Consider the following 25,586-nt stretch of genomic DNA (forward strand, 5'->3'; position numbering starts at 1 on the left):
AAAGTTTTAAAGGTTCCTTTATTGTGACTATTTACAGCAACGATAGATTTTAAAGTGAAGGATCCCATAAAATAATAATATACTATAATTTTATTGTCATATAAATCATTTAAAAAAGATTTGTGACAGTAACATACAAAAATATAACATATAAACACTATATGAATGAAAACATACACAAAAATACAAAAAAAATCAATAGAAAACATATCCCATAAAAAATATACAAGTAAAAAGCAAAACAATATATTTATATATTTATATGAATAAATCAAGAGTCCCCTGTCCTCAGTTCTAATTCCGTTTTAAAAAAGGACCATAAGCCTTCTACTTCTTTTGAGGTTGATGGGCAAAGAAGATATTTAACTTTCTCATTTTCTTGTCAGGACATAAAATCTGGCATATGTTTAACTACATTTCCTAAAACGTTATCTCTTAAGTTTAGAATTTTTTTTACAGTATAAAATAAAATGATCTTCATCCTCCAATGTATTACAGGATGGGCAACGTCTTTTTTTCTCTCTGTGTTTTTAAATGTCTTCCTTTTTCTATCAATAAATTATGGACGCTAATTCTCATTTTTGTTATGTTACTTCTCTTTTCAAAAGACTTACAGTTTAAGTAATTTTCCATTTCTAACTTTGCAAATTTTTATATTAATATAATTTACTTTTTTGATCTATTTTTTCAAATTTTTGTTCAAATATGTTTTTGTAGAAATTTAAAAATTGGTGTTTTAAGGTTTTTTTTAACAACTTTGAGTAATTTTTTCCTTTGTTTCCCTCAAGAATGGATACTTCTATGTTTACCTCTTTCAAAATATTTTTAACATATGTAAACCAGGTATAGCAACCTGATTCATCCAAACTTTTAGAAAGTAAAAAGGATTCATATATAATTAAAAACCAATTGTTCAAAGAACAATTGAAGGTCTTTCCACATCAATTTTCTAAATAATTGATGAGAAGATAATTCTGGTTTACTCAAAGCGACTATTGGCGTCCAATCATAGGTTTCTTCATACTGATTCAATAAACATGGTTTCTATAGACTTTTGCCTGAAATAAGGGAGATAATTGTCAACATCCGGTTGAGAAAATGTCACTTCCAGTCTCATATGATAGCTTTATTTACACTGATTCCAAAAATATGTGGTTTATATATACTTTTGCCTGTAAACAGGGAGATAATTGACTACTTCCGGTTCCGGTCTCAAATGATAGATTAATGTATGACCATTCAAAAAATATATGGTTTCTATGTACTTCTACATGAAATAAGTGCGAAAATGACTACTTCCGGTTCACTCAAGGTCACTTCCGGTTGACATTTTTCAAGGTCATATGTCACCCAACATTTTGCAAAAGATCTTATGGCTTTATCATGTACTAATATGAAGAAATAATCAATTTACCTTAAAATAAAACATTTCAGGGGCAATAACTCCAATAAGATGTCGCTGGATTGTCTCAGACCAAATGTATCATATCTTCATCACAATATAACAAACATTTTGCACTTGTTCTTTAATATATAACATTAAAAATATCGGAGAGAATGCAAAAACAAGCAAAAGACAAAATTCAGAACATGACCTTGACCTTTGACCTTGACCTCATTTTCGAAGTTAGGATCCAAGGATCTTAAATAAAAAGACTATAGGTTTATACGGCTTACAGTTTATGAGTAACAAAAACATAACGACAAATTTATTTGATAAAGGTAGATAACTCCTATAAAATTTCATCGAATCGCTTCGATCCAAATTAGCCAAAAATTCCTGAGGATGTAACGAACAATTTGTAAAAAGAATTTTGTCGATATCTTTTTTTTTGTTACGAAGGAGATGCACACAGATGATAAACAGTGAATAGGGAGATAACTCTTACAAAGAAAAGCGTTCGGCTTAGCAGGGTGAAATTTATAAGCGCATAAACTATACGATACAATATGAGAAATATCTAAGCGACATATTGCGAAACAAACATTTATCACAAGAACAAAATTTGGCGGAAGAAAAAAAAAAAAAAAAAAAAAAATAATAATAATAATCAGAACAAACACAATAGGTCTTTCCACAGAAAAGTGGAAAGACCTAATTATGAATTAATTTCAGAATTTAGTAACCTTGTTAGGTAAAGTATACTCTGAGTTTTTATATGCATCTCTAGTGGGTAGATTCCTAGCTCTGTTCTCACGGCTATGTTTGATGAAGATTTTCTTGTTTCTAGGATAAACTTACAGAGAGACAAATGCAATTTTTCTAAACATGATTTATCGGTAAAATTAAGGAGTCTATATTTGTTTTGGATATATTTGCACGTTTTTCTGCTCTAAATTTTGAAACATATGTATCCATATAAGTTATTTCTGAATTGTAAGTGGCTATTGGTTTAACTATAGAGTCAAAAAGACTGCAAGCTACTTTAACTTGCAGATTATTTAAAGAACCAGTATAAGTTTTAATGGCAAACATTACTTTCCTTGTATTATTTACAAGTTCTTCAGAGCTATGCAATAAGTTTCAATTTGTTTTTACAAGAATTCCAAGAAATGAATATTCAGAGACATTTATCAAATTTTCATTTTTATATTTTGTAAAAGATTATATTTTGAAGGTCTTCTTTACTTTCAGATAATATTAAAAGGTCATCAGCAAATTGTAAAGATCCTACTTTAGTATCAATCAGTTCCAATGGACAGGTTTTTTTTTTCATTTGAAAACTCAGCATCTAAATCATTTATAAATAAATTAAATAAAGTAGAACTCAATGAATCCCCTTGTTTAACCCCTTCTGCGACCTCAAAATATGCTGAATGCCACTCTTGGTGCTTAAAAGCATATTTTGTTTCCTCATACTGTCCTTTAATAATATTAATTATTTTTTTCCCTGCTCCTGCATTATAGAGTTTATAAAGTAAGGCTTTTCTCCAGACAGAATCAAATGCCTTTTATAAATCTACAAAGCGGGCATATATTTTTTTTTATATTTGTGTAAGTATTTGTTTATTAAGGACTTAAGAACAAATATACTATCAGAGGTTCTATGATTTTTCCTAAAGCCAAATTGAGTATTAATGATAGTATTTTCCATCAGTTTAATCAATCTTTCATTCAATACAGCTTAAAACAACTTTGGTAAGCAACTAATCAGGGATATTCTCCTGTAATTATTAGGATCACTTTTTTCTCCTGATTTATGCAATAAAATTAAAAATGAGTAATTCCATATTGATGGGTTAATACCTGTATTCAAAATTAGGTTAAACAGTTGAACAATGCTTTTGATAGGTACGTTTTTACTAAATTTTACTATTTCATTAATAGTGGTATCTGACCCGGGAGCTTTTTCTTTTTTAAGCTTACTAATAACGTTTTTATTGAAGCATCCGTTTCTCTATTAGATGTAATGTTCTTTTCAATATTAACAAGTTGTTTTTCTATTTCCTCTTTCCATTTTATATTTACAAATGTGGGTTTTCCTTGGTCCTGAATATGCTTCGTAATTATTTCTTCGTCTTTTAAAATTTCCGGTACTTCATATAATAATAATGTCAGCATGTTATTTAAACTTGCTTTCAATACATTGTTACTGAGAGTATTCTTTGATATAGTATTATTAGCTCACCGTTCCGAAGGAACTGTGAGCTTTTGCCATCACTTGGCGTCCGTCGTCGTCTGTCGTCGTCCGTCTGGTGTAAACTATTTCAAACATCTTCTCCTCTGAAACTACTGAACCAATTCCAACCAAACTTAAGCTGAATGATGCTTAGGGTATCTAGAATAAAGTTTGTGTTTTATTTACTGTTTCGTCAAATAACATGGCCGCCATGGCTAAAAATAGAACATAGTGGTAAAATGCAGTTTTTGGCTTATATCTCAATAACCAAAGCATTTAGAGCAAATCTGACATGTGGTTAAAGTGTTCATTAGGTGAAGTTCTATCAGCCCTGAAATTTTCAGTTGAATCTGATAACCCATTGATGGGTTGCTGCCACTAAATTGTTAATTTTTAGGAAATTTTGCAGTTTTTGGTTATTATCATGAATACTATTAATGATAAAGATAAACTGTGAACAGCAAAAATGTTCAGCAAGGTAAGATCTACAAATAAGTTCAATGATCAAAATTGTCAATTGACCCCTTAAGGAGTTATTGCCCTTTAAGGACAATTTTACACAATTTGTTTATCATGTTTTCTAACTTGAAAAAATCTTCTTCTCTGAAACTACTGAACTAATTCCAACCAAACTTAAGCTGAATGATTCTAAGGGTATCTAGAATAAAGTTTGTGTTTTATTTTTTGTTTCGTAAAAAAACATGGCCGCCATGCCTAAAAATATAATGTAGGGGTAAAATGCAATTTTTGGCTTGTATCTCAAAAACCAAAGCATTTAGAGCAAATCTGATGAGAGGTAAAAAAAATTATTAGGCCAAGCTCTGTCAACCCTGACATTTTCATATGAATCTAACAAGCCATTGTTGGATTGCTGCCACTTGATTTGTAATTTTAAGGAAATTTTGCAAATTTTGGTTATTATCTTGAATATTATTAATGATAAACTGTAAACAGCAAAAATGTTAAGCAAAGTAAGATCTAAAAATAAGTTCGTATGACCAAAATTGTCAATTGTCCCCTTAAGGAGTTATTGCCCTTTAAAATCAATTTTTCACAATTTGTTCATTTAGTTTGCTTACTTTAAAATATCTTCTCCTTTGAAACTGCTGAATCAATTTCAGCCAAACTTGGGCTGAATGAGTTTCAGAGTATCTAGTATAAATTTTGTATTTTATTTTTTTGTACGTCAAGAAACATAGCCACTATGGCTAAAATGATACATAGGGGTAAAATGCATTTCTTTGATTTTGAAGAAAATATGACAGATACAAAGAAAATTTCAATGGAAGTTTTAAGCCATTCATTAATATATATTGAAAAGCAAAAATAATCATTGATGAAAGATTTAAGCAAAAAATTACAGGTGAGCGATTCAGGCTCTTGAGAGCCTCTTGTTTATTACTGTTTTGCTTTTTAGTTATTTTTTTGTTATCTGTTATTGCGATAAAGTTAAATGTTTTCCTGTGCTGACAGTACCAATACAGTTTTATTCCGCTCATCGAGAATAAAAGGTGATTGAGATTTATAAAGGGTTGAAACCTCGAATGCTGTTGTCTTTATATGTATGTAACAGTTAGTTTTGATTATTATGAAAATAAAGTTGGTTAACCTTTTATTATTTTACATTGTTAAAACGGAAATTTATGTATCAGAGCAAGGATTTGTATAGAGTCTCACTATACAAATCCTTGATCAGAAACATATCGATTAAAAAAAAATCTATGCATTGGTTATTTGCGATTTGAATATTTTGAGACAAATATAAATGATCATATATTTTGTAAGAATTCTTCACTGAACTAGTATATATATTTGTTTAGGGGCCAGCTGAAGGACGCCTCCGGGTGCGGGAATTTCTCGCTGCATTGAAGACCTGTTAGTGACCTTCTGCTGTTGTCTGTTCTATGGTCGGGCTGTTGTCTCTTTGACACATTCCCCATTTCCATTCTCAATTTTATTCAATAATATTTTAGAAAATTTAAGTTATAAATGCATTATATTTTTAATTTTCAGTTATAGTTCAACGTGCCAAAGTTGTAGGCAAACTTTTACCAATTTCTGTAATATAGCCCATTTCATAACGCACCTCCTAATGATAATTACAATTATCCAATCATTACCTGCATTTCATAATGATATTATTATCGAACCATTACATGCATTTCATAATGATGACAAAATATTTAAGATAGGGGAGAGAAAAAACGTGTGCTACTGATTTTAGAGCACATTTAAAACGGTCGTTCATATATTTCTTAAATATCGTGCTAACAACAATTTGAAATATGTGTATGTCTTTTAAAACTTTTTAAAAAACACAATTGGCGGATCAAGGATTAGGCGTTTAAGGCGATGTCAAAACTAAGCGAGGAGTCTGAAGATGTTTTTTTATCTCTCATCATCATCAAAAAATGCATTTCTGTAAATTAATGTTTACTTATTTTGTGTTATATCTCGTCTCACTATGTTTAATATGTACTACCTTTGATAATATTTAGTATGACGATAAATTTTCACTACTCGTACTCTGTAAAGTCTATGTTATAAAGGCACCTACGTTTTAATATTGTATTTATATTGTGTCATAGATCAAACTTATTCGTTTAGTGTATGTTTACTTGTTTTTGTTTAAATGTCTTTATGATCGAGTTAAGCCATTTCAATTGATATTTTATAGTGTGTCTTTTAATGTTGTAATGTTACACTACTGTATGAGGTTAGGGTGAAGTTTGGAGCCTGTTAATACGTTTAAACCCGCTGAATTTTTATGCACCTGTCCTAAGTCACGAGCCTGTTGTTCAGTGGTTGTCGTTTATTGGTGTGGTTCATAGGTGTTTCTCGTTTTTTGTATAGATTAGACCGTTGGTTTTCCTGTTTGAATTGTTTTACACTAGTCATTTTGGGGCCCTTTATAGCTTGCTGTTCGGTGTGAGCCAAGGCTCCGTGTTGAAGACCGTACTTTGACCTATAATTGTTAACTTTTTATACATTGTGACTTGGATGGAGAGTTGTCTCGTTGGTACTCATACCAAATCTTCTTATTTATATGTAATATTACAAGGACAATTTCACTCTATCTTTAAAAAATAGTTTACTTTAGAGACACACCTTCTTAAACTTTTGAATATTGCAGGTTTGGATCACATATTTTAGATGTACAAATATACGGCTCTTAATTGAAACAGGATATTCCTAGGCATGGTAGAATATGTATTTTGTGTAGGAGTAATATTGGTGATGAATTTCATTTGTTATTTAAATGATCTTTTCAAAATATTGTTGATTTAAGGGAGAAGTTTCTATCGAGCTACTACATAGTGAATCGTAATTATAAAAAAATGGAAGGTCTTTCAATATGTAATGTACAGCTGTATAAACTACTTTTTGTTATTATAAAAAAACAAAAATGTAAATACGTTTTAAAATGTTGAAATATATATATTTATATACATGTGTTATTTCTTCATGCTATATCATATGTATATACATGTAATTGATACCAGGGGGGTGATAATTTTTTTTCATTCGTTGCTACGCATGCTTATTTTTGTCACTTTTCTACAAATTTGTCTCCTGCATTTTGTATTGCAGAATATTCGTTTTTATCCTGTATTGTGCAAAGTGATTTATTTTCAGTTCGTACCAGACTAATTTATTCATTTTCAAAATCCCCCTCCCGAACACCAAATGATCGCCCCCTTAGCTACATATGAACATTCATAATCAAATCATTTTTTTTTACAATGACTTCATTGTAATTGTTTTATTTTAACTATACACATAATAATTTGCATATCATAGAAGTTAAATGAAAATGGAATACTTCTATGATTATATATATATTTAAAGAAATCGTTATTGAAATGCATATTTACTCTCCCCACACAAAAAAAAAAACAGGCATGCAAACTCAAAAGCAAAATATAGATAAAACATAAATATTAGAAATTTAAGATAAGCAATTTTTATATACTGTTAGTTGTGATACCATTATATTCAAATAACAAACTTATGAGCACAATCGTACAACGAATACTTGCTTTACTAAGCAGCATAAAAAAAGCCTCAAATAATAATTTGTGTAAATGTTTACTATAGGCATCATATAAACAACTGTGGAACATGTGAAAATTATTTTTTATTAAGGATGTTCGCTACTCTTAGTTTTGAATTTTTGCCAGATTTTCGGAATCCTCTGGTTTTATCCATGTTTAGCAATTCAAAAATTTTGTCAACTAACCCCTACTTTTCTTTTCAATTTTTTTCTACATATAGTTTTAAAAGCCATATTTGAAAATCTTACAAAAATCTTGTTATTTTTTCATAGTTTTCAAAAGAGAAAAGCGGAAATATTAAAAGTATGAAAAATCTAGAGAGAATCATTTCCCGCCAAATTTTCAGTGGCTTATATCGCGAAAATAAGCGCACTGACCATTCATTTTTTTCTGCTATTTTAGTTCCTTTATTTATATACTATCATTTTATAACAGTCTTTTAAAAGGCTTGTTATTTTGAAACAGAGTAGCGAACATCCTTAATAACATTCATTAGAGCTGACTAAAGAAATCGCTGGATTTTTCTCGTATTACAAACATTCAAATCATTCATTGTCAATTGAAAATATTTTTCTTTGTTATAGTTAATTGTTTGTGACAAATATTTATATGACAACAAAATAATATGAATTATAAAAAGGAGCAAGTAAAACAAATATGACTGTAATCGCCTATGCTTGCAAAATACTAACGGTTGCATTGTAAACTTGGAAAAGACCAGGGGCCGGTAACAAGAAGCATTCTTATGTCTTACGATTTAAGAGTGTAACAAGACCCAACCTCAGACCTATCTTAGAATGATTGACAGCCCTTAATGTATTGAAAAAGTGCATGATTTAAGAACGATTCTTAAGTCTACCTTAAAGCGATCTTACTAATTCCGGTAACACTTAATCATTCTAAAATTTTGGTCAGTTATTAAGTGTTCTTAAAACAAACTTAGCGACTTGGGGGTGTAACAAGAACAACTCGCAATAGCTTCTCTTGATATTTTTTGTAAGAGTGGTCCCGACTACTCTTAGCTGCACATTCACTTGTTAATAATATAATAAAATGGCGTTGATACTGTATGTATGTCAAAAAGGCTTAACGAACTTTACTGAAACTTTCTGCGAAAAAAATCAAGCGCGATTTTGTGAATGAAAGGGGAAAGAAGATCCTTACGCGGTGCACCCGCGCATGTCAATTGCTTACTGACCCAATAATTTTTTATCACGACCAGTCAACTGATACTGACATTATCAGAGAGTACACATCAAAGGAAAAATGCACAAATTACCGATAAATTGTTATACATGATATTATAGAATTAAATATGTTTTATTACAAAAAATCTGTTCTCAATCTTGTAGACAGATATAACAGGATGTGTCATATCAGTACCAAAGACAACTCTCCATCCAAGTCACAATTTGTAAAAGTAAACCATTATAGGTCGAAGAACGGTCTTCAACACGAAGCCTTGGCTCCCACCAAGTAGCAAGCTATATAGTCTATATCAATCATGACAATAAACATAAACAAATAAAACTATAACAACTATCGCTAACTAATAATCCTGCCTATATGTATAACATGAACTGGTTGCCATCAGAAATGGAAATATAAATATTCCAACTAACAAAAGCATATGTTTACACATGCAACCAAATATAAAGCACTAAATGCAAATACCAATATGAAGCTCTCATCTATAGAACTTACAAAAAAATTGTCAAGATTACAAACCACAACGTAATATATCAAAAGATATAAGAAGCCAGCTGACAACATGTTCTAGAAAATTATTTGCAATTAATATTTCATTCCAAATCAATTACAACAAAACATCTTCTTACAGTATTACTACATCTGGAAATTAGTAACAACAACACTTAACCTGTACCGTCAAAACTAATTGCTTCTTCTAAGACAAAAACCAGATAAGATATTCATCACTTCTATACATATAAGAAGTACTGTTGTACGTTTTTTTTTCTACATTGGCTAGAGGTATAGGGGGAGGGTTGAGATCTCAAAAAACATGTTTAACCCCGCCGCATTTTTGCGCCTGTCCCAAGTCAAGAGCCTCTGGCCTTTGTTGGTCTTGTATCATTTTTAATTTTAGTTTCTTGTGTATAATTTGGAGTTTAGTATGACGTCCATTATCACTGAACTTGTATACATATTTGTTTAGGGGCCAGCTGAAGGACGCCTCCGGGTGCGGGAGTTTCTCGCTGCATTGAAGACCCATTAGTGGCCTTCGGCTGTTGTCTGCTCTATGGTCGGGTTGTTGTCTCTTTGACACATTCCCCATTTCCATTTCCATTCTCAATTTTATATAAGATGTAATATTCTTATATTTGAACGGACTTCTGTAGTAGTCCATTTTGTCAAGCAGTAATCCTCAAAAGTAAATAATACGTTTTTCTTATCAAGTTGATTATAGTAACCTCACAAACTATTACATAACTGTCCAGACACAGTATGCATTTTAAAACTACTTGCATTGTCATAAACAGTAAATAATCACATTCCTCAAAACAAAGATAAAAGTGTTTGTATTGCTACTCTAGCATTTATATATATATATATACTGTCTGAAATGCTGAGAAACTGGGAGAAGTGCTGCAAATGTTGCCTACAGATGCATCATTCATCAACTTTTCACAGTAAGGCAACCGAAAATAACTATAGGATATTTTGCAATGTTACCTGCAAAAGTATGAATGTTATTTACATTCTAGAATGTTTGTGGCCTCCAATATGTTGGTGAGTCAAATCAGCCTTTCCACAAACGCCTCAATGGCCATAGTAGTGATATCTCTAAGAAGCCACTTCTCACAGTTTCTCAGCATTTCAGACAGTCGGGTCACAAACATGATGAGTTTAACCGCATGAAAATCCTAGTGATTGAACAGAACATTCACTGGAGTGATGCCCAGCGACAGGTTCGGGAAAGCTTTTGGATAAAGGAACTTAATGTACATCATACAAACGGCATCAATAAGAAATCCTTTTTTATTTTTCACTCATTTTGGGATGTAAATATACTCAGATACGTATATCTGAGTATTGAGTTTTGTTTTATATTATGATGTGCAAGATTTTGGATTAAATCAATAGACCAAAACTTACCTGTATTACTGGGCTATTTTACAAATACAATCAGTATTGTTAAAATTATTGACACTGACGAAGGCTATTTTTCTTTAGCCAATATATTTATCAACACGATTTAATAACAACATGTTTGTGTAATACCATCTTATATTAGTACCGTTGTGCAAATTTTTAGACTTATATACATATAAGTACAAAAGTATGCAATTTTATCTGGATATAAATATAAATTATAACATATGTGACTATAATTCCTCCTTCCATCATTACCCTGATCCACCAATACTACAACTAAAAACAAGAACCAGGAGAGATTAAAAACACTATATATTCATATTGCTTGGAGTGCAAGATTCCAATAAAAGACCTATACCCACAAACCACCGATCTCGACATAATCAGCTAAAATACGGCAAGCTTTTAAGAAAAGCTATTACTTGTTAGAATGAACCGTTAGAATTCCTTAGGTTAAATGGGTAGTTGATTATTGTGCGCATTTTATCGTTCATTAAAACGTTTGTATGATTCATTTGAGGCGATTCTAATTTCTTTGCGAGGAGCCTAACACGGAGACGCCGGAAAATTATTAAGAACTCGTAACATGAAAACTATTACGATGCAAATTAAGGGGGAAATAAGACCGATCTACGAACAACCTGAGGGAGCTTTGATTTACACTCTTTGAATGATCTTAGGATTATCTTATCTTCCCCTTAATTCAATACTTACGACCTCTCTTTATAAAATTTCTTGTTACCGGCCCCAGGGGTGGTGTTCTCGAAAGTATCCTAAGATTCGTCCTAAGTCATAGATAAGACCAATTTTAGGATGGACTTAGGATCATCTTAGGACACTCTTAAATTGTGTCTCGAAGCTATCTCAGACGCATCTTATGTTAGGACGTCCTAAACATATCCTATGTGCGAAATTTTAAATAGGTAAAGTAATTGTTTGATAAAACATTTATTAAAGACGAAACCAATTAATAAAATTGTTTACGAAATTTTAAAATTACATGTATTTAATTAAATGCATGATTTCAAATGTAATTATAAAATAAGATCAAAAAGGATTGTGATTTAAACTGGAAAACAATTTGTTTTGAAATGAAAATATTGAATTCGTAGTGTCATCGTATCGTAAAACACGAAGTTCAAAGTTTAAAATCATGCACAAATTCTTTAAACGAGTTAATAACCGATGGTGCGTTTCATTTCATGTTCATCTTCACGTAATAAATTGAGAAAAAAGCATGCACAAAGTTAGGATGAAGATATGGTGATCTTAAGACACCTAATTAGGTGTCCTAAAGTTAGGACGAAAAATGTGATATATCCTAAGTTAAGAGAGCTTCGAGAACACGACTTAGGACAAAGACTTGTCATAAGATGGACTTAGGACATGTCCTAATCCCAAGATAGCTTCGAGAACACCACCCCGGATATGGCCAGATATATATCAGACAAAAATAATTTTAATTAAATGTTAGGAAATGACCAATTGTATATGCTACAGACATTTTCTAAATTTAGACATTTTTAGACAAATAAAAATATGAACATTTTGATTGATTGATTGATTGTTGTTCGTTTAACGTCAGTAGCATATATTTCGTGCATATTCAGAAAGAGAACAAATAATAAAAAAATCAATAGCTAAGTTATGCAATAGATTGACCTGGATGAAAGAATCGGTATTTAAACTGCCACTAGAAATGACAGTATATATGATAAGCACCGAAATTTTGCTTTTTAACAGGTCACCTACCGATGCATGAAAGAGTTCTTAACGTGCATGGCACTCTCCCTACATGAGTCACAAGATTAAATTCCCTATTTAGAAAGGATGTGAAATTATAAATCCCACACAACCATACGGATTTCCCGCACTAGGCATGGGTTTTACTGGCTGGTGGAATTTATTTTTAATTGTTAAAACTCTTAACTGGAAATGCAGGCTGTTGAATTCAATATAATTATCAATTATCATAGAATAAACTGCTATATGTTGTGCAATACTAACAGTGGCTCAATATTTCATTCTGTGTTATCATTTCAGGCATTTTGCAAAAATCCTTTTAATTTTCTAGGCATTTTGTTAAATGCCTGAAAAAATCAGTCAATTTATAAAATGCCTATAAATTTTCAGGCATTTATCTAGCAAATATTCGTAACGTACATATCCCTGCATATCAAAATAACGAAAATACGTAATTTAAGGTCGATGCAGAATAATGATTCTAATATATATTCTGTTCCAATCAGCAAAAAGGTTCAAATAGAGTAGTCCTCCTCAGAATTTTCATGAGGCGATTCAAGTTCTTGATCCGAAGACTCCTCAACAGCACCGATTACGACGTTTCCTTTGGTTATTGGCACATCCTCATACAAAATATTGATGGCCATTCCAGGTGGAAGTAAATCGGTTTCTGATTCACTACCATCATTACTTGACGTTTCATCCCTACCATTTGGGAATGCCAATTTCCCACTATTGGTTTCAGGTGAAACGTGTTCGTTTCTCCTTTCTTTACTTTCTTCACATTTTGAAATAAAGAGGAAAGAACCGTTACTTTGGTCGAACAAAACCTCAAGTGATGATTTCCCACTCTTTGTTTCAGTTGATTTCTCTGCACTGCTGTGTTCTCTATTTTCACTTCTGATTTTGAAGGATTTTTCATCGCCGTCACACGAAACTTCAAATGTCTCAGATCCGTTATATGTTTTTGCAGAATCCTCATTTGGAATTCCTTTCTTTTTCTGGACGAAAGAGTATCCAAACTTCTTTCTGTTACGTCTATTTCCCTCTTTTATTTCATTTGTCTCATTGTCGGTTTCACCATTTTTCATATTTATGCTTTCCTTTATTTCAGCATTTCGGCATATCTTATGTTCTTGTTTCTCCTCTTTACCATTCACTAGGACCATTGGTTCTTTTTGCTTTCTGTCCTCAATTTTAATTTCAGGCTTCTGCGGTATCTCTGGTTTCGTTTGTTTTCTTTTTTCCGTTTCTGGTTTCTTTTGCTTTTGCTTTTCTGTCGTTTTTTGTTTTTGGTCTTTTGAATTTGTTTCAGCATTCGAACTGTTTGTTTGGTTTTTTACTCCGTCGCCTTTCTGTTTCGTAACATTAGAACTTTCAATTTGTAAGTTTACTTCTGACAAATGAGAATATGTTGGATCCATGACTTCAGCCCTTGGCTTTAGAAAACATGCGTTGTCGTATTCGGTAACCTCCATATCGACTGTCACATGGTTATACGGATTTGGATCCTCTTCATCATTCGCCAAATTCGCCAAATGCGATTTTGCTCGATTGTGATTAACCATATCATACGATTCTCGATCTTTAAATCGCTTTTCAGATTTTGATGACTGAGAACAGTTTTCGGAGTTCTTTTCGATATTGCAGTATCCATAACTTTTACGATTGGACTCGCAAGATCCTTCGTTAACATATACATTATCGGGTGCTGTTGCAAACAATTGTTCCCCTTGGTCACTGATCGTAGAGTCGTCTATGTTCTTATTGCTGAATAACAAACAAATACTAAGCAAATAAGACAGATGTAAAAGTAATTTGAATTTATCTTATTCTTATTTTAGATGAGATTTTATCATACAAAACTCTGAAAATTTAAAAGAAGAAATATAAAAAACATAATATAAAAAGGAGAGAAGATACCATGGGGATAGTAAAAACCCATAGGTCGAGGAAAAATAGACGACACAATGTCCAAGAAATGTGATTATTTTTATAGAAATGTATTAATTTGAATTGTGAAATTAAGTACAAAACGCATAATTTGCAATTTAGTAGTCAAGACTTGCAGATTATATCACTTTAAAAGATTTTAAGTATTTGAAACACTCTCCTGATTGGTTCTATTGTTAAGGGATGGACCTTCGATTTGGTTTTGATTTTCGCAATTTATCTTTTCGATAAAGGCAAGACAACATTAATAACAAATGCATACGTATGTATGAACAATCTGATTTGGAAATAAAATATAAGTGAAGAATCTGAGTAACTGCTGTATTTACGGATATTTTGTTTTTGGAAAAAGGGGGGGGGGGGTTGAGATGTGTATGTATGTTCAAGTCTAAATGAATGATTCTTTTCACATATTGTCAATATAGACCTTAAGCAATTCATCACATTAGAGGGATTTTTTTTTCATTTGTAGAAGAAAATGGTTATATGCCTTCAATCAATGATTTTGGCATTTCCTTGAGAAAATTCTTAATGAATGCCGAAATTGTGTAATAAAGGATAATTATGATGAGAGGCGTTCTATGGCCCCTTGACTTAAAATAAAAATGAAATTCATCATATTTTTCATAGTAAATATCTGAATTCATTGGAAAAGGATGGCATAACTTGTATGCAGAATAAATTAGTTTTGATATTAGACATTTTGTGAACATTTCAATGATGTTGAATGAAAGATTTATGATACATTTCCCTTTTATGTTATCACTTATGTTTTTTAAGTAAGAATCTAAGCACGGTTAGTTGCGCTTAATCAGAGACTTTCTTTGTTAACTATATTTTGATCTGTCTTATCAAAACAACGGTACGCATAAATGATAAAGTTAGGTCTGAACATAGCCATCGAACATTGGCATATGTATAATGGTGTTGCCTATCTTCTCTCTGAACTATTTCCTTGGAAACTAGCTTCGGTTAAAAAACGAGACACAATAGTTTATGTGTAAGCATCAACAAAACATATTTTCATCAACTGAATGAAATGCTTGCACTGTATACATATTGTGAATTTAATACAACTGTAAAATGACAGCGAGAACGAAGGAGATTTCTGATAACTGACCGCAGTTCACAAGTAGGATGCTTGTTTATTAAATTTGTAATTTTTTTATATAAATTAACTTCCTTTTTGAAACAAATTATGTTTTTTTCAAGAAATTTAGAATCAAATGATTTATAATTAAGAAACCCATGTCCCAAAAAAGTGAATTGTTTGCGGCTTAGACGAAGAGAAAACAATTCTATTGATTTAGTTAAATGATTTGTGTATGAAATTAGAATATTCGGAGGTAAATTAAAAATTTTCCCTATATTTTTTTTTAATATTTTGACACCTTGATGAACATTTTAATATGAGTATTACAGTATATCGTGTAATACCTTGGCGTGGTGTTGCGTTTTGAAACAAAACAACCAATGGAAAATACTAAGGATGCTGTCATAAATCCAGCTGAAAAAAACATCAAGCTGTTGTTTTTTTCTACAAAAGAAAAAAAAAGGATATATATATATATATATTGCGTGAACTTAGAGAGTTCGGGGAAACATTTCACGAGTATATTTGTATATTTTGATAAATAAACGTCAGTAAAGTTGTATATTACAGACCTTCAAGGTAAATTTTCACGATTCAACATTGTATTTTTTTTTATTTCATATCTCTTTTAATCTAAGTGCCATCAGTAAGTTGGTGTGAATGAAGTATATCTGATCTCATTTTTTTGGCAAAATTAGTTAGGATCTGATGTGGCATAATTTGCAACGAAATATGACAAAATGCAATTACATACACTAATGCTGTGAAACGAGGTTATGTAATTCAAGGGTTGGTGTGAAATGGATTCTGTCGATAAAATGCCTTTTACTTAAAACGTGTACTTTTATTCATTAGCATTGTTTTCTATTACTTTTTTTAGCGAAGTCTACAAACTGTAGTTTTTAGCAGAAAACCAAGTATGTGTTATGTTAACATTTTCATAATTGCCTACATTTATTAGATATTTCATTAAAGATTTGAATGCTGTTTTACAAAAGAAATTATACTTATGCAAGACTAAGTTATTACAGCTATTGACAATTTGTGTAATTATCGTTTAAATCCTGTTACAAAACGGACCCCATTCAAAAGCATTGATCGTTAAAAAAGGGGGGGTTCCAACCCCGGAACCCCCCCCCCCCCCCTGGATCCGCCACTGGAAACCACACAGACAAGAACGACGCCGATACTTCAGTCGTGAGCATGAGTTAAAAACTGTCCGTATACAGTTAACGTATGTTTCGGATGTGGTCAAACAGGTCATATTAGACGAGACTGTAATGAAAATAGACACAAAGTAGAATTAACGACAAAAGTGGCTTGATTGCAGAAAGGTAAAAAATGGGGACTACATTAACGAATTGAAAGAGGGACCCAAAGCTCCGGAACAGGACAAATTTTAGGAACCGAATGTTACAGATGACGAGACAACTACTCAACACACAAGTATATTATCATTTGTCACCGAAAATGATAAAAAAAAATGTTGACCAGAAAACCCCCAACACCAACAACTGTGAGTCAATCGTCTTAAGATATCTGACCAGAGAATACTATTAGTTACATAGTGCGCTTGTAACCTAATACGATGTATATGGGGTCAGTAAATTCCATATGGGGTGAGAGCGAAGAACGAATCCCCATATGGAATTTACTGACCCCATATATATCGTATTAGGTCACTAGCACACTGTGTAACGAATTTATCTTGCATGTTACTACAATAGTGGCCTATCAAAGTGATTAAGTCTTCAATACTTGGTATTAGAACCTTCTTCCATTTGTCTATATAAAAACAAATGCCAACAACAACAACTTGTTAGCTTTAAATGTGTTTTATGAATTTATTTCAATCGTTCACCATCTATTTCTTCGTCTGTTGAAACCTTTCAGATTTATCCTCAACACCGTGTTGTTTTTATAAAGGGACGTAACACCACTACTAACCGTGTATTGAAATAAGCCACGCCTACTAACCTAATATGAAATATACACGGTCTCCACGCGGTTACTTTTAACCAATCCTATACCAAGAAATGTACAGGAGGTAAGATAAATAGTAATACATCTGTGTCGTACAACAGAGGGTATTGACCAAATATTGGACAAAGGTAATTGATATAAATTTTGTGTCAATGGTTATTTTCAGTATAGGTACAAATGAAGTCACAACAACAATACGTATAGATTTATTATTATAAACATGGCAAATGCTTTTACTAAACTTAAAATACAATTTCTAAACGTAGACATTAGTATTTCAGCAAACTTCAAAGAAAAAAACAAAGCCTGGTCTAACTGCTACCAAATGTAATCTGAAATCCTAATATGTAAATACATATATAGAAAACGTGTGCTCAAAAGATCAAAGACTGTTTCTGTCGATCTTTTGGTAGAGGCAAATGCATGGATTGCAGCCGAATTAGAAACATGCTTGACAAAAATGACAAATCTTGGGTACATATAAATTCAGAAGACGCATACACATTTCAAACATCAACAACTTTATGAGCAAAGACAGATTAGGCAAGTATAAAACACCAGCTCGGTAGTTTACACACCAATGTCAGCTAAGCGGAAATAATAACCAAAAATACAGAATTCCTTCATGGAAAAAAAATTTGTCAAAAACCTTTGAAATTTACGATAAACGGAATTATTCAGTAAACCCAAAGAAAATATCATTAAAATTAATCCAATATTCGTTCAACTTAATTCAAAATATAGTTATAAACTGTGAAATATAGTAAACAGAATATTCAGTACATTGCGGAATTACCTTGGAGGTGTAATACCACCAATAGTACGTCACATCCGGTTGCATACGAAAAAGGGTCGAAAAAAAATATTCCCTTGAATTTGACAGTTGTAGGATATTAATCCTACATTTCATTGCAGTAAAAAAATTCTGAGTCATAAACGTATATCTTGAGTGTTTTTTTTTATTTGGTGTTTCTATAGAATATTTTGGAACCTTGAGGTTACATGGTTACTAAAGCTTGTACACAGGAAAAAAAGGAGTACACATTTGATTGGTTAACTTCAAGTGATGGCTATTTTCTTATATGCAGTGAAATGTTATGTGAAATTTTGTCTATAGTACTGGACAGGATAAAACTTTACTCATGCCAAGTATTTTTTTTATTTGAAACAAAGATGAATTCTGCACAATTTTTTGAAAAGTGCAAATTTAACAAAGACTAATAGGGGAAAATCAATGGTGGTATTACACCTGGAACAAGATATGGAGAAATTTAATAATAGTAACTGTGAAATATAATAGGATATTCAGTATATTGCGGAATTACCTTGGAACAAGATGTGGAGAAATTCAAATAAAAGTACGTCTGGAAGGAAATCAAACAAAATCAGCTGAAAAATCGTTCATAACATAATTTACATGCACTGAGCAAAACTGTTCAGAATGTGTAAATATGTCTGACGTCATTGTATAATTTGCTAAATAATACAACCGATGTTTAAGAACAGAATTTATAATACAAGGAATGTGCTACCAAAAGAAATACATGATAATTATTTTAATGTCTGTAAAATATGTTGTATATAATACAATTAAGTACAAGTGTAAATATTTAACTTCCAGTCATTTAATATCATATGAAAAACGTGAACTCTGCAATTTATTTATATCTAATCAAATATGCATCTGAAATAAAAGCTATGGTTAACCTTTATACCATAAATATATTACTTTACCTAGTTCGTATCTACCTTCACTTTAAATGTCGAACATTATAAATCCGCAAAAAAGAAATTACTTTGTAGTACTGAATGAAAAACATCGTGAATGTGGCCTACAGAATCACTGGCATACACATCAAAATGTTTTGATTTTCATAATCCATGCATTAAGTACAAAGCTTAGAAGTCGGTAAAGTGCAGGATACTGTGAAATAGAGATAGGGCCACTTTCCCCTGTATTTGGTATTTGTTTCACTCAAAAGGTCAAAATCTAAAATTTGACAAATCCTCCGGCAAATTGGAAATTAAAGAGTCTATACAATAGCTGACTATGCGGTATGGGTTTTGCTCATTATTGAAGGCCGTATGGTGACCTATAGTTGTTAACTGTTGTGTCATTTGGTCTCTGGTGGAGAGTTGTCTCATTGGCAATTATACCACATCTTTTTATTTTCATAATGTCAACATGTTCAAAAATTTTACATATTTCTATGAAATCAAAATGTAACCCAGCGCTACATGTTGCTGCTGAAGGCATTCTGATAGAAAATTGCAAATTTTACATGTTTTTGTACAATTTTGAATCAGAGGACCTCACCTTGACCAAAATCAATTAATTTGTATTCGAAAGACACTTTACTGTTTAACCTGCTACATAATTTCGATCTATGTTGAAGATGTCCTTCTTATACATTTTTTGAAAAATACTCAACATTTGCAAACTTTTGAAAAGGCCCAGGTGTGAAATTAATGTAGGGGAAATTGGTCCTACCACTATTATTTTATATTGTGTCTATTAATGTACTGTTTTAATGCGAGATATTATTGTTTGGATGCTTTTTACTGTATAATGAACTTCCAAGGGTTGCATAAGATATATTGAATATAGGTATTGTTTAATAAATGTAATTTGATCTCTCAAAAGCAAACAATCAAAAACCCAAACCGCACTGTTTTGTAAATAAGCCAAAACGAAGATCGAAACATTAATTCTATAGTTTGGCTGTTTTGTTACATAATTTTCCTTCGTAAGGTAAACCAAGGTTTTTGTTCACATCTGAAGTTGCCAGAACAACAAAATTTTGCATGTTTTAAACAAACTTTGTTTTACATTTAACTGCTTAACAAAAAGATCGTACCACGTGGAATCATATCTCCATATTTGAGATCTTCAAACATATACACGGTTATCCAGAGATTGCCCTCGTATGGGATGTTTTCAGATCTTACACGAGCGATTCTAACGGAGCAAAGTGAAAGATCTGATTTTAATGAGATGCCACTGAAATTTACCTTTCTATAATTTCAGGGATTTTACCAAATCACTTATATTACAAAGTCAATGTAACCTATAATATATTTTGTACATACCTTCTTTATCACAAGGAAAATTGGTAGTAGTTGCATCAGTGTCAGAAATATCTGTAACAGCAATAATTTGACATTGAGGCCAAAAATAATTTAGAATTGTTTGATGTTGCCTACCTACCCATCTAAAAAGCAGCCAACCCGAAAAAGTTTAAGACACAAATCGTTTAAAATTTTTTTTCGTGCTCTAACTTCGATTTCTTGTCTAAAACATGTAACTTATGTTGTTGGCCAAGGCATGGGTAGGCAACATCAAACAAAGAATTTGTTAAGGGTGGCCTGAGGAGTAAAATTTAGCTCCCTATTAAAACACATAGAAAACATGATACAAATTTTATACATTAATATACGTATCGGAATATAAAATGCATGTTAATGAAACTAAGATATATGAGATATGAGGTTCACAGAACATTTCTATCAAGTCCGTCACCAATACAAATACAAACATTACATTCCATACAGAAAATTGTGTGAGTAAACGAGAAAATGTTCTTTATAATTAAAAATATTCAGAAAAAAAATGTGGGGGGGGGGGGGGGGGAGGGGTCGATGTTAATTTTCGTCATGAAGCGAATGAAACTAGTATCAGCAGAATCCTAAACGTTTGTTTCTTATTTCTTTTGACAAGACAATATGCAGTGGATATTGGATAGATATCTAAGATAAATCCTCCACACCTCAATCGTAATGGTACTAATCTTTATTTTCGGAATATGAGATTTATCCGTAAACCATATACTTCTATTTTTGTCATACCTCTATATACTAGTATATGACTTTATCACAACTATTTATGATGTCATAAACACTTATCACCGTCACTCAACAGAAAAAACCTGGAACCTATTTAATTTCACTTCAGGTATATTGATGATGTTCTTTCCATTAACAATCCAATTTTTTTTATTGGGTCCGATTAATATATCCTCATGAACTAGAGATTAAAGAAACCACGAATACAGCTCCATCCGCCTCATTTGTAGACATTTACCTCGAATTTGACAAACAACTGTCATACAAGTGGGAGGTTTAGCTAGCTATAGAGCAAGGTCTAACCCACCATTTCTTCGGAAAATGCCTGTACCAAGTCAAAAATATGGCAATTGTTTTTCATTTGTTCCATTGATTGATAAAGCGTTTGATTTTTGTCAGTTTTTATAGACTTCCTCTTTTAAAATTTGCCTTGTAGATCGGTATTTTTGTTATACTTTTTTGCATTAAGTTAATGCATCCAATTTGCATGGACCGCTTGGTCTTGTGGTAACGTGTTCCTCTCGTGTGTGGAGGATCCTATGTTCGATCCCCGGCCGGGTCGGACGAAAGACTCGAAAAATGGCAACAGTAGTTGCTGCTTCTCTTTTTAACACGCTGTAATTAGGAATAAGATCAAAGACTGTTCGGATGGGAGGGTGATATGTCTGCATGCGGACTTTTACCTTGTGAACTACCATGCTAAAAATTTGGCTCAGCGTTATATGGCCTTCCAAATACCGTTTCGATTCCTAACATCACCGAAGAGACAGTGATTGTCGAAATCCGGATATGGTGTACAAAAATCTTTGCACCTTTGTTTGCGGTATACCATCTTTGCCGCAAGTTTATTGTTTTCTGTTTGGTATTAAATTTATAATTACATGTAAGATCCATTTATTACACCTTGTGATCCGTTTATATGGCAATCGCCAATGGCAGTCAGCAGGGTTTAAGAACATTTGTTGTTCGACCTGTTAGTCAAATGCGTTTTGTTAAAATATACTTTTTCACTTTTTTGGTCTTTTGGAAAATGTTGTTTGTGCTGTATTTAGACCCCTCTAACAAGAAATTTGTTTTGCATGCACACGTATAAAAATTGCGGTTTTTATCCAACGCAATCATAGGTTTGAACGTTGTTTTCAATTTTGACTTGTTTATATATATATATATATATATATATATATTTATTCACAGCCTAGTTATTCTAGTGGTCTAGGGCGCTGGGCACAGTGCAGGCTGTTCGAATTCCGCTCAGGAATGAACAAAAAATTGCAGATCTAACATCGTTGGGCTAAAGGAGAAGGTCCGGTAAGGGCTTATTTTGGCCTAAAATTTTAAGAACATCTTCTTCAGTCGATTCAATTAGTTTTTTTAATAAGATTTGAAATGATTTTGTCATTTAAGTCGCCTTAATTCAAGCTAAGATATGAATAATCTATCAAATATGCCACAAAACGTCACTTTTCGGATGGGTTTTGTCTAAAATGGAAGTGGCCGCATTCGTGTTCAGTCTCAACCTTCATGTATGTTATGTATCATCATCAAATACAACGTATATTTAAATATTCAGACTGAATACAAAAAACGTCTAAAAATTAGCACAAATGCTAAAATTATGAAGATTTCAGTAATTTTGCATGATTAATGATGCTAGTACATGATGAATGTGCATTGCATTGTCAAAAACAGCCTATATTTATGTAACAGAAGTATTCCTCTTTCCAATAAATAGCTAAAATAAAATTGAGAATGGAAATGGGGAATATGTCAAAGAGACAACAACCCGACCAAAGAGCAGACAACAGCCGAAGGCCACCAATGGGTCTTCAATGCAGCGAGAAAATCCCGCACCCGGAGGTGGTCAACAGCTGGCCCCTAAATAAAATTGTGTGCTAGTTCAGTGAAAATGGACATCACACTAAACTCCAAAACATATAAATGAACTAAAATTAAAAAACATACAAGACTAACAAAGGCCAGAGGCTCCTGACTTGGGACAGGCGCAAAAATGCGGCTGGGTTAAACATGTTTAGTGAGATCTCAACCCTCCCCCTATACCTCTAGTCAATGTAGAAAAAAGAAACACATAGCAATACGCACAGTAAAACTCAGTTTAAAAGAAGTCCGAGTCCGATGTCAGAATAGGTAACAAAAGAAACTAAGCAAAATGACAATGATACATAAATGAACAAAGGACTACTAGCAGTTACTGACATGCCAGCTCCAAACCTCAATTAAACTGATTGAAAGATTATGTCTTCATCATATGAAAATCAAGTACAATCCCTCCCGTTAGGGGTTTAGTATCATACCATCATAAAATATATGAGAAGAACATAACCCGTATCATGCCAACAACTGGTTTTAGAATAAATGTGTTTATTTCCGATGCAAAGACCCTATGAGTGAATTAATATTAATACCAAAATATGCAATCCTTAATGACTTGACAACAGTATCGTAACTATATCCTTTCCGAATAAGTCTGTTTAAGGGTTTGGTTAGCTTTTGAGGTGAATGCCGACATTTTTGTGCTTTGTAAAGAATATTACCATAAAATATTGGATGTGAAATACCTGAACGTATAAGATGTCTGCATGTTGATTTATAAAGTTTACATTTTTAATAATTTTTTTGAAAAGCTGCATTTTGGGGGCAAAAAGGGGTCTTACCGGACCTACTCCTTTGAGACGAAGGTTTTATATATATAATATAAATGCAATATAAAGTAAACATGAATTATATTATTGCAGTCATGAAATATATGTAAAAATACATGAAAAATTATGTTGATTCTTCTTTTGAATTAAAAAAAAAAATAGCCGATAAGTTTCACGTGTTCTGGTGATGTAGGATTTAATAATTTAAAAATTTGATATTTTGGTCTTTTGGAAGTGACATAAATTCATCTTTCCATTTTAAATTTCTAAATAGATTTACTCTTAATTTATGATAACTACTATATAAATGTTCCTCGTTTTCAAGATCACGACATAGCCTATCTTCTTTAGGAATTTAAAAATATCCACCCTTTCCAATTTCCAGGTTGTGGTCAGTTATACGGAGCTTGGTGTAACACTTTCTTGTAATAAAATCGTGGTACATTAAGTTAATTCTTTATCTTGACAAAATTTAATATTTTTGTATAAAAATAACTTACTATTTTCATCTGAACTATTTAATTTATTTTCAATTAAAATTTTATATTTGTCTTTTATTTCTCTCTTGATCAGAATCTTGAGTGGTTAAACTTCTTTTAAATTTTTACAATATCAGAACAGGAGAAAGTTTGAGGGGCTATAAGGATTCCATGACCTATTAAATTAAAATGTTTGAGGGGCTGTAAGGATTCCATGACCTATTAAATTAAAATAAAAATGAATAGCAAAACACTCGTCTCCTGCAGAAACACGTACAGACAGCGCAATATAAAGTATTATTACTTCTATAGTGATACAAAAAAGTTATATTGTTGTAAAATCGTGCGTTTTCATATAAATCAATGAACTTCAGTTAAAAAAAATTGAATAAAAACATAAAAGTACTTACTGGTGATCACTAAGATTAATATGACCAAACCAAAACTTATCAACACCGCCATTATTAATTTTTCAAATAACAATATACGGAAATATTTGAGACTAGATCAATATTCATTTTTTAACAAATGAATATATTTCCTGGCAAAATGAAATAATAGTAACACAGAACACGTCTGCTCCTTCATATGTGTATGTGATGGCTGGAACTAATCAAGTCATAGGTCATATAGAGATTTAGAGTAATTTTATATTGTTTTTGATTCAATGAAAAATGCACTCTAAGTAATTATTTGATAGATTGTCAGGGTTTGTGAAAAATCCAAACATTATGGATGTATTATGACAAACCAAGGACGTATAACTAATATACGTCCTTGGACAAACTAACAAAATGTATTAAACGACGAAACCGCTGTACATAATTCGCACTCATGAACCTTAAATTTTTGCGGTCTTTAAACTATTAATACAATGACGATATTATTAAAGTTCTAAAACGACCATCTCCAAGAACTGTGGTGCAACAAGAACATAAATAAAATACGACAGTTTATGTGATGTATCAACTGCCCTACATCACGCCACTTCGAATATCGATTGAACTTATTTATAGGTGTTACAATTTTTCGATTCAAAA

At 31.9% G+C, this 25,586-nt stretch overlaps 1 protein-coding gene across 1 annotated transcript; it reads right to left on the minus strand.

Moving 5' to 3' along the window:
• On the minus strand, positions 1-25,116 carry LOC127729864 (DNA ligase 1-like). Its single transcript, XM_052237792.1, has 4 exons — positions 24,957-25,116; positions 20,655-20,705; positions 15,926-16,025; positions 1-14,305 (listed from the first exon to the last, which is right to left on the minus strand). The coding sequence occupies exons 1-4, from the start codon at positions 25,006-25,008 to the stop codon at positions 13,051-13,053; spliced, it is 1,458 nt and encodes a 485-aa protein (XP_052093752.1). The 5' UTR covers positions 25,009-25,116; the 3' UTR covers positions 1-13,050.
• Between the last annotated feature and the right edge of the window lie 470 nt (positions 25,117-25,586).

This window comes from Mytilus californianus, unplaced genomic scaffold (genome assembly GCF_021869535.1).
Source record: "Mytilus californianus isolate M0D057914Y unplaced genomic scaffold, xbMytCali1.0.p SCAF_2, whole genome shotgun sequence".
Taxonomy (NCBI): domain Eukaryota; kingdom Metazoa; phylum Mollusca; class Bivalvia; order Mytilida; family Mytilidae; genus Mytilus; species Mytilus californianus.